This window comes from Clupea harengus, chromosome 3 (assembly GCF_900700415.2).
Source record: "Clupea harengus chromosome 3, Ch_v2.0.2, whole genome shotgun sequence".
NCBI lineage: Eukaryota > Metazoa > Chordata > Actinopteri > Clupeiformes > Clupeidae > Clupea > Clupea harengus.
In genome coordinates this window covers 32,083,472-32,093,851 of record NC_045154.1, presented here as the reverse complement: position 1 = coordinate 32,093,851, position 10,380 = coordinate 32,083,472, and the positions used below count along the sequence as shown (strand labels likewise).

General features: G+C 40.7%; 3 protein-coding genes across 8 annotated transcripts in view; 2 read left to right on the top strand and 1 right to left on the bottom strand.

Moving 5' to 3' along the window:
- Positions 1 to 477: 477 nt before the first annotated feature.
- zgc:172145 (Ferritin light chain, oocyte isoform-like) lies at positions 478 to 3,828 on the top strand. Its single transcript, XM_012832708.3, has 3 exons — positions 478 to 891; positions 1,423 to 1,569; positions 2,822 to 3,828. Exons 1-3 carry the CDS (start codon positions 724 to 726, stop codon positions 3,116 to 3,118), a joined length of 612 nt encoding a protein of 203 aa, XP_012688162.2. The 5' UTR covers positions 478 to 723; the 3' UTR covers positions 3,119 to 3,828.
- Positions 3,829 to 5,136: 1,308 nt separating this feature from the next.
- On the top strand, positions 5,137 to 7,010 carry myod1 (myogenic differentiation 1). The gene is made up of 3 exons (XM_012832698.2): positions 5,137 to 5,822; positions 6,014 to 6,089; positions 6,217 to 7,010. Exons 1-3 carry the CDS (start codon positions 5,313 to 5,315, stop codon positions 6,447 to 6,449), a joined length of 819 nt encoding a protein of 272 aa, XP_012688152.2. The 5' UTR covers positions 5,137 to 5,312; the 3' UTR covers positions 6,450 to 7,010.
- A 1,425-nt stretch (positions 7,011 to 8,435) lies between these two features.
- Positions 8,436 to 10,380, bottom strand: part of LOC105904764 (troponin T, fast skeletal muscle isoforms-like) — an 11,928-nt gene continuing 9,983 nt past the window's right edge. For all 6 annotated transcript variants that reach the window (XM_031565428.2, XM_031565430.2, XM_031565432.2 and 3 more), the window contains 2 exons: positions 10,041 to 10,081; positions 8,436 to 8,773 (listed from right to left, as the gene is read on the bottom strand). In XM_031565428.2, the coding sequence (XP_031421288.1) occupies positions 8,737 to 8,773; positions 10,041 to 10,081 (78 nt within the window). In that variant the 3' untranslated portion in view covers positions 8,436 to 8,736. The remainder of the gene's footprint in view (positions 8,774 to 10,040; positions 10,082 to 10,380) is intronic.

Genomic DNA, 10,380 nt, shown 5'->3' with positions numbered 1-10,380 from the left:
ACAGGTCAGCCCTGCTCAGTAGAGACAAAGAGGGGGATCTGATTGCCCTTAATCGGGCCACTGTTCTCTGTCAGTCAAAGGAAAAAGTAATTCATCAGAAAGCTGTAGTAAAGTATGGAGCAATTTCTGCAACAAAAAAAATACTGACAGAATAACTGAAATTCAGTCATTTAGTATACAATTAAACATATTGAAATGGCTAAAACTTAGTGGGACCTTATACGCTAGAAAAATAAAGTTCGTCTTATTTGTAAAACTGAAATAGTCGTGGCACTTTAAGTGACTTTGTCAGGTAGATAACCCAGTTCTACAGTATCTGAACTAGATGGCGCTTTTAGCACCAATATCTGTTACGTTATTAAAAGAGACAAGCCCGAGTTACTATTTCACGTGACACTGATTATAAATTACTGAAACGTACAGCCAACTATCAGTCCCTTTAACAGCGAACCGTGTTTAGCATGCACCGGATGAAGTTGACAGGTCGAACGGGAAATGATTTGACCCTGCCCTTGCATCTAAATGTATCCGTAGTCAAACAAGCTCGGGAGTGTAAACTGTTCACGTCTAGTGTGTTTGTTTGATAATACTTAGATTCACGTACCACAAGACGACGTCATAAGGCATGTGAGGAAATTTGAAAGCGCAGGAGGCGCTGGTGTAACTCGATCACTTTAATAATTCTTCCGCGAGTTGGTTTGTAGCCACTGCCGAGCAACTAAGATGTCGGAGCCTAGTGGGAAAAGATTAAAAACCAACCTCCCTATCTGTAAGACGCATCGTGTTTTTGTCGGTAGTAAAGTGAAGCAGAATCTTCCTGCAGTCGTGGAGGAGAGTCTGTGTGGCGTTTCAACCTTACTAATGGAAATCGCGTACAGACTTGAAGCGTTGGTAAGGGTTTCAGTTACACTGGCTGTGATGTATTAGGGTTCTGAATCTTAACAATGTATCGAGCTACGCGTATGCATTACCTGTGCATAATAAACACTCATGAGAAGAAAAAAAATGAATAGGCTATATATAGCAATCATACACCAGTTCTTATGTAAAAGTTGTTGATCTGTGACTGCATTGACAGTACTAAATAGCAAAGGTTACATGTGTCAGAAATGAAATGGCAAAGAGTTAAAATCATCTACAACTTAACTTGAGTTATACTGTAGGTCTGGACTACATTATTTAAATGTGAATAATTAAACTTGTTTTCTATTTAGTAGAAACTCAAGCTTACCCCAAAGCCCTCAGTCAAGACTTTCCTCATTTCAGAAATTCCAATGAGATTTCCTCATAATGTTGAGGCAATTGTGGACTAAAACATCTGCATCAGTGATTGAACAGTTGCGCAATTTTGGATCATTTGTGATTTTACTATGCACTGTAAGTGAATTAAGGCCATAACAGTGACCCCAATCTCTGTCACAGGGAAAGATATTTGAACAGGACAACTTGGCCCTGCCTAGAGTGGCAACCTTCTTCCAACTGGAGTCACAGAGGGAGCAGAAGCAGGCAGACGCCATGCTCCAGTATCTGAATGAGCGCGGAGGACAGTACTGCAACAAAGACATCAAGGTAAAGGCTGCCCTTAAAATGATGGTTGAGCCATCACATACTCACATGTGTGTTACTACTGCACAAGCCTACACAGAGATGTATGGAGACATATGGAGATTAATGGATACTTCAATTCCAAACATGGATTTTTAATTGCATCACTGGCCTAACGATTCAGAATAAATAAAAAAAAACACATTACTTAATAAAACACTTTCACGTAAAATTAAAAATCCGACTGAACTAATGGTTTGGGAAAAGTGTGAGAATACATTCTTTTCACTAAAGCTGCTGGCTGCATAAGTAAAGTCTGTCTTTTTAAAAATTTCAGACATAGTACTGTTTTGATGAACTATTGGGCCTAAACTCACTTCCTCCAGAACTAATAGGCATACTTTTGCCGTGGTTCACCATATCGTCTCCTGACCTCTTTGCTTTTTTGAGAAAGAAAGAAAGAAAGAACGAGATGGAGCTCTACTGAGTAGAGGGAAAAGTGGAGGAGAGATGTTGGAGGGGAGGGCTGAAGGGGGTAAACCCCCCTGGGGGCTCAGGGGGATCTCTGTCCTAATGCCTGTCAGGGTATACGTTTCCTCTGAGTTCCGGAAAATTGGTGAGATTAATGTGGTGGCGGAATGGCGGAAGGACACTGCATTAATTGCAGTTCCAGATGTAAGCCGCGCCACGGCCGCTAGCGCCGTGCGTGGCTCAGTTCCTCTCTCGCGCTGGGTTTTATGAGTCATGTATAATCGATCCGGACTGGGACAACTTGGGCTCCATCAGCAGCAATTTGGAACACCTCGTTATCCATTGATCTGCCGAAGTGTAGATAGAGATAGATGTTCTTGTTTTTCATGTGTTAAATGTTTGAAAAATGTTTTTAATACTGCACAAGTCATGTCGATTCCGTGTAGAACAGTAATTTGATCACTTTGAGGTAAATAAAGGTCAAACAGGTGTTGCGCCAAACATGGAATTTCTGACCAAAAGCTTGGCTTCATATGTGGCTTACAGAAGCATTGAGTGAGAGAGGAAATTGTTTATTGTTTTGGGAGCCAAAAGTAAAACTGAAAAAAACTTCTTCCATCCTTCAAACCTTTACAAAAATTCCCAAAAAAGTTTCAATGAATGACCTAATTTCATCTAATCACATATGTAGATTATTTTTTCTACTCTCTTTGCTCTTTGGGACCTAGTGAGCATAGAATATGTTTTATGAGTGTTTGCCCATTGTGTGCGTGTGTGTGTGTGTGTGTGTGTGTGTGCGTGGCAGAGACCCGGTTGCGAGGCGGTTTGTGGCGTGCTCCCTGCTCTGGAGCTGACACTGACGCAGTGGAAGGAGGAGATGGCCATCATGACGGAGCTGTCCCGACTCGCCTGCGAACACGGCGACCCTCACTCCGCGAGCGTGGTCAAGAGCCGCTTCCTGACCCCGGTCGTCCCAAAGGTCAAGCTGCTCGGTGACCTCTTGACCAACGCCCGGAGAGTGGGCTGCACCGCTGACGGAGCGGGGGGCTTCGGGGAGTACCTGATCGACCAGCTCCAGGAGGAGCTCACCTCCAGCGCTTGAGCTTCCCCTCCTGTCTCCTGCTCCTCTCTGCTGGGTCCCCTCCTGAATCTGTCCCGTCTGTGCCAAGGGTTGGGAATGGAACCTGTTACTTGTTTGTTGAGTTTAATAAACCGCTTGATGTAAAGTGTTTGGTAGAGAGTGTGGCCCAGGGTAATTGTTACATGCTGACATGTCCAATACTGGTATGGGAAAAGCATGAGTTGTTTTCAATACAGTCACGTTTGAATTGTAATCGTGGACTGCTCATGGATGAACCGTTCCTGTGGCCTTTTGTTAATAGCTTCTCCTGAACTTTGTTGATCCAAATATATATTTTCCTTTTGAAAGAGTTTTTATGATTATTATGAATAGATGCTCATTCACCTTTTGTAGACAACACCATTCATACTCCATTTATTTGACATGAACTATTGTCATATCACAGTATTTCCTTCCATTATCATGTACATTGACAATTATTATGCATCTGTAAGAAATAACTGCATTGTGTGTGTTAATAAAAAGTTAGACATTATGCATCATATTTTGGGAGTATTTTAAAAACTGTGATGCAATCTGTGACTAACAGGTTTTTGCCATGTGGCAAAGGGACTTGTCTTGTCATTTGAATGTCTTTATTGTCTTTAACCGTCACAATATTGTCTCTAGCTATTCTGATGGGTTTTGACAGGCTGTTACAAACATTTTGAAATAAAATTTTGAATTCAGAAGTTTATTTTGAGCTTGTTAATTAAGATGAATGAAATAGCATGCAGTGGCAGAACAATGGTAACAGAATAAGAGGTGAAGTGTGACGTTTATGACATCAGGGGGGGGGGGGGGGTCACTGAGGTCAGGCAAGCTTCAAATGAAACAAACGCGTTTAGGCTTAAATGCCACTAGATGCATTTGCTGTCTCAAAGAATGGACAGGAGAGAATTGTGATCGCAACAGACTCACTACCGCCCTCTATTGCGTAAGGCGGATCACCTGCAACGCTTCATAAGAACACAAGGAATATTCTATGGTATCCTTGGTTGCAACATAGGCTACAGCTTGTGAAGGAAGATGTGGAAATAATGGAATCAAAATCAGGTTAAACATAGGTGTGGATACAAACAGAAACAGCTTATAAATGACCAGTGCTGTGAACTTTTCTTTTTTTTTTGTCAAGAAGTTACAGTACTATACTATCTACTATATAGAAACCCTATGAAGGCAGTGTTTCTTAATATTATGCGATATATGGGCCTATATGATGCATTCTGCGAAGCGTCATTATTTTTTTGGGGGCTGTATGGTTAATTGTATATTTATTTACTACACAATCCAAAAATATGGAAAATACAATATGAGGTGATCACACATTGAATCTTAGAATACAGCCTACAAAATATTTGACATTTTTGTCACATTTATGAGTTGAATATTTTTACAGCAAAGGCAAGACATGCTACTATACAAGTACACAGAAATATAACAATCATATAACCTGTTCATTTGTTGATAGATTGCCAAAGACATTTGGTTTCATTCATACTTAAATACATTTCTCATTCGTTATTCGTTCGTTAAAAATGGATTTGCAATTTATTTTATTAATGAGTAGCCTTGTTTTTCAAGTTTACAGATAAGGATAACAAGGACACATTTGTTTTAGATCGGAATTTTTTTCCATATCGTTCCTACAGCCTCCACAGAGCTCCGTGAAGGCTTTAAGTTCTATGGCACTTTGTTAAAAGCAAATTGTTTGCGCAGATCGCCTACCATCCCTTCGAAAACAACTTCAGATTCCGTGTTCATAGGTTACATACAGATTCAGTGTTATTAGGTAATGATGTTTTACAGTTATGGTAATTATTATGGACTGTTGAATTAACATTAGTTCTTGGTGAGATAGCGGGTGAATGCTTACAATAACACTGCAGTCATTTTATGCCCCCACGCCCACGCTACGGCGCAGATGTCTATTGGTCAGCCTGGCGAGGGATCACGCCCACAAACTCGGGCAAGTAGCTTAAAAACCACTCGAATGCTCTCATCAGCAACAGGTACCACAAGGGTGCTAGCGGCCTAAGTGTGGCAAGACAACTGTTCTCAAATGCTTACCAGTTTCTACTCTCTTAACTAAACAATTGGGCCAAACTTACCCCGCGTTGCAATAGCTAATACTTAAACCCGTGCATAACAAAAGTATCCTAAATTTGACAGAGAGATGGAGTTGTCGGATATATCCTTCCCCATAACGTCTGCTGATGACTTTTATGACGACCCTTGCTTCAACACCAATGACATGCATTTTTTCGAAGACCTGGACCCGAGGCTGGTTCATGTGGGCTTGCTCAAGTCGGACGACCATCATATCGAGGACGAGCACGTACGGGCGCCAAGCGGGCATCATCAGGCGGGCAGGTGCTTACTCTGGGCTTGTAAAGCCTGCAAGAAAAAAACCACCAACTCCGATCGCAGAAAGGCGGCTACCATGCGTGAGAGGAGACGCCTCAGCAAAGTCAATGACGCCTTTGAAACACTAAAGAGGTGCACTTCTAACAACCCCAACCAAAGGCTTCCAAAAGTGGAGATTCTCAGAAATGCCATCAGCTACATCGAATCCCTTCAGTCTCTGCTAAGGGGTCAGGATGACACTTATTACCCAGTTCTGGAACACTACAACGGAGACGACTCGGACGCATCCAGTCCCAGATCCAACTGCTCAGATGGAATGGTAAATAAGCGAATAAACATCATACAAAAATGCCAGTTTAGTAGTTTAATGTATTTCAAAATATAAAACAAAGACAAACTGAATGGCTTAATTGACATAGTAAAAGTTGGAATGTTGGCTGAATGTTGGAAATAAGTAAGTCAATGCCTGATCTCCAATAAACTTAATTGTTTTCTTCTTTTTATCTAAAGATGGATTTCAGTGGCCCCACATGCACGTCCCGGAGGAGAACCTATGGCAGCTCGTATTTGGCGGAAACACAAAATGGTAAGTGTTAGAGCATCCTTTCACCCATCCAGATTGACTCCATTTGTACTTTCTGCATTCAAATTCTGAGTAGGTCACTCCGACAAGCAATTGTATTTGATTTTATATTTGTTTTCTCTCCCTCCAGATACCCGAACCAATAAGAATTCCGTGGTGTCCAGCCTGGACTGCTTGTCCAGCATCGTGGAGAGGATCTCGACAGAGACACCAGCTTGTCCCGTGTTATCAGTCCAGGAGGGGTCCGAGGGAAGTCCCTGCTCTTCCCTGGAGGGATCTATCCTGAGCGAGACAGGAACGTCCGAGCCGTCCCCCACCAACTGCGCCCGGCCACCCCAGGACCCTATCTACCAAAATCTATAAAGATTTGATCTCATCGCAGTTACGGTGACAAAGGCAGTGGAGTGAACAGCAACCTTCTGAAATGAATGCGACCATGAGGAGGAGAAAACGGACTGTAGCCTACCCCAACGCTGTGCATGCAGACTAAAAGAAAACGAATACATTCTCTGTTTCGTCTGTAAGAGACGGTGTTCAGTTCCATGGCGTTCAAGCGACTGGAGGGAATTGGTTTCTTAAAAAGGCATTTCAAAGAATTTCAATGTGACCATTAATATAAGACTGTTTTTGTACATATTTTCCTTCACCAGTTTATATAAATATATATTTTCTTTCCTGTTTTTTTTTCATGCGAAAATAGCCCTTTGAAATATAGGCTATGATAAATTTAGAGGACCAGTTTTGTATATGTGTAAATAAGAATTGTTGAAAAGCATCAAACAAACAAAAATAACGTATTTAATTGTTGGCTGTTTGGGAAGCTTCGTTTGTTGTGTCAGATTGTTATACTTTATATTTATACATCTTAAAATGAGTGAATGGATGTCGACTGAATAACTAAAATAAATTTATTTATACAGTAGTCTAAATGTTTTGTGAAATTCTGTTTTCATTTCTGCTGATTCATTCAACTTGCCCCATACATGTATAGCTAACCATTTTAATGTTATAGCAATCGATCTAGAATGCGTCTTTTACCACAAATCAGCCAGGCTACTACTAATCTAAAATGTCTCTGACTAGACTTATTCGGATGAAGCTGTATGGGCCTAGGCATAGCATGAACGACAAAGATAGGATATGGAAGGTTAATTGAAAATGACTAGCATGTTCTTCTTTTGTATGACCACAGCCACCCTCCCTAGGCTAATTTGCCAAGAAAAGCCCGAGAGAAAGAGAGTCTACCGCTAACAATACACATGAATCATAAATATAATTTCTAACTTTGTACTAGCCTACTTATTTATAATTTAAACCTGTCACCAATTCCTCCTGTTTCATGAATTATGATAGCATACTTAGCAACAATTAGCACAGCTATATTCAGTATTGCTATATTAATCTATTTATTAATTCAAGCCTGGGTCTATGAGTAGCCTACTTAATAGGCATACTGAAATAGCTGAAAGAGGTTAACAGGTTCATTTTTGAGTCAAAGTGTTATAGGCTATGCTAAAATTGCAAATATTTAATAGATTAATGAACATTCTGAATCCCTTCAATGTATCTGATATAAAGGCCTTCTAAACGAACTATGTATTATTGCGGATCAAACGTGTGTTTTGTGGGTTATAATTAACTGCCGGGGATTTTCGTTCCTTCGAGTGAACAATTAGTAGGCAACCCTCGGTTAATTCACGGGATTGCAAATAGGATTTTCCTCTTCTCCAAAGATGCTCTCACTGACCCTTAGCGGGCTCTTTAATTTTTATTTCAATTATGTTGTTTTGATGACTAATAAACAATAACAATTGAGGAGAGAGATGGTCAGCGCGAAGCATTTTGTCTCGGCTTATTGACTTCCAATTTAATATACAGTAACGCCGTGCCATTTTAATGAATATCATAACAAACAAATCAAGTTCTTGTTTAGCACGTACATAGCGAACACCATCTCTTAGGCTCCTGTACGCGCTTCCTCTTTCTTGAAAGGCACGGGGCCTTGTTTATTCCAGAACCCACTGGTCCAATCGCTAGGGTATAGCGCCATCATGTGTAATCATAAGTATACTGCAGAAGGAAAGTTGCTCTTCGATCTGTCTCTGAAGTACTCATCTTGAAGTTTCATATTCTCTCTCTCTCTCTCTCTCTCCCTCTCACTCTCTCTCTTTCTCTCTTTCTCTATCTCTCTCTCACACACACACACACTCAGAAATGTACAGACAATTTTACATATTACCCTCGGTATGGTGGCTCAAAAATGATTAATGGTGGGCAAAGTTAACTAAACACCCACCTCCTTGCCTGTGGTCTAGCAAATTCTCTATTGTTCAGAAAAGACGTAGCTCATGTTCAAACCATGGACATGGATGAAAATAAAATACTTTATTTGGATTCAAATAATTCGAGATCTACAGACAAAGATGGAGTGGTTCACTTTATTTACACGACAAAAAGAATGCTTAAGAACTGCCTACGGGAAAGTAGCCTAGGAGAACGTATTTCTCTTTGACAGCAACCTGTGTGACATGTTGCAAGACAGCACAAAGAGAAATGGGGAAATTGCAAGGTATGACATTTCTTTCTTTTCCGTGCATTAAGCTGTGGTGACAGATGATATTGAAGAAGATGAAGGTCTGGTCGATGTCCTTTACTTCCTGCGGCGGGCTGCAGCTCCCTTCTTGCTGCTACAGGTGGCAGGTACAGAGACAGGGCAGACAGGTCAGGACACGCCCAATGACACTCGCTTGTTCAGTGCAATCTTTATATAGACTAAGTTATCATTCAATATAATAATAATAATAATAAAACTTTATTTATATAGCACCTTTCATGCAAAAGAATGCAGCTCAAAGTGCTTTACAGCAAATACATAATATGCACAAAGAAATGACATGCACTATGAGTAACCTACTGTAGAATATCACAAAACCTGTCTAGATGAACATTCATCTACAGTGCGCTACAGTTACACACACACGCCGTGGATCACCGAGAGGTGAGCTACTTACCTCCAGACAATGCGTTTGGCTTGAATAGAAACACAGAGCTTATGCATGCTGATTCATTCAGGCTTATAGAGTTGACGGTGAATTTTAGAGACATATATTATTCTGAAGTTTGTCGTGCAGTAATCTTACTTTAAGTGAAAAAAAAAAAAAGTGCTTAGGGTTGGTTATGATGATGAATGTCCATGAGTGGGAATAGCATTGAAAAGTAAAATAGCAGTCAAGCCGTTCTTCTACTTACTACACATCCCATCACTGAGCAGATGCCCCAGAACAAGCACACCAACACACTGTGGGATGAACATCACCAGAACACACCTGCACATCTTACCTGTTAGCTTCGGTCACCAACTGTGGGTTTTGAGCAAAGGAAGCCCAGGCAAGCCTATGGCTCATGTTGTCTACCAAGTGTGCAGTTGTGTAATTTACAGCATCAGCGCAAGATAACTGTCAATATTTTACAGTTGTATGTTAATTAAGAAAGAAATGTGTTTGTGCCGCGCTACTGACTGCACATACTTAGATTTGTCAATGTTGCCAATCAAATGAGAGGTCTTTTGCTGTGGCATCTGTGCCTAAATGTTTTACTAAGAGTGTACTAAGTGTATTCTGGCCTAGCACTAGTCATAATTACACTCAGAAACATTATAATACTGTCTGTAATGTCTTCTGTTGGTCCAACTATATGTAAATCTTCTCTTTAGATTCAAATGTCAACGCTTGTTAATGTCTACAAAAATACTGTCTAAAGATGTATGCAAGAATATAAATAGAAAATATGAAAATTCACCTCAATGTGACGTTTTCTACCTCAGACACCTGTTTTCTGATGTCTGTTGTTCTGGCTCTGCTGTCCCATCATCAACCCCAGGCCATGCACACAAACGGGCCGTGCATAGCAGGGCGTTTGCCCTGTGATGGAAATATCTGACCAGTGGGTACTTACAATTTGCTGAGTTCCTCCACTCTCTTGCGCAGTGTTGTGACCTGAAGAAGAATAAAACAGAGCTGGGTTCAGCTTAAAGGCGTGGCAAACTCACGGAGAGAAACTATGAAAGTGAACTCTCTGTGGCATCTGAGTATATTGCAATGAGCTTGGTGACCCAAATATATCGAGGGGTGATTTAAAATGAGTCCGATGAAGACGATGGGGTGATGAAATCCGAACTTAAACTAAACTTAAAAAACAGCAAAATAGCTAAATCAATAATAATGGCATGTGCCAAAGTTTGGGTACCCTTCCACTTGTGAACTCTGAGAGCCTCATTAATTCATTAGACTGGTCA

Coding starts and splice junctions, on each gene's coding strand:
- myod1 (XM_012832698.2), top strand. CDS start 5,313: ATGGAGTTGTCGGATATATCCTTCCCCATAACGTCTGCTGATGACTTT. Junction 5,823..6,013: donor CCAACTGCTCAGATGGAATG/GTAAATAAGCGA, acceptor TTTTATCTAAAG/ATGGATTTCAGTGGCCCCAC. Junction 6,090..6,216: donor TTTGGCGGAAACACAAAATG/GTAAGTGTTAGA, acceptor CTCTCCCTCCAG/ATACCCGAACCAATAAGAAT.
- zgc:172145 (XM_012832708.3), top strand. CDS start 724: ATGTCGGAGCCTAGTGGGAAAAGATTAAAAACCAACCTCCCTATCTGT. Junction 892..1,422: donor CGTACAGACTTGAAGCGTTG/GTAAGGGTTTCA, acceptor TCTCTGTCACAG/GGAAAGATATTTGAACAGGA. Junction 1,570..2,821: donor ACTGCAACAAAGACATCAAG/GTAAAGGCTGCC, acceptor TGTGCGTGGCAG/AGACCCGGTTGCGAGGCGGT.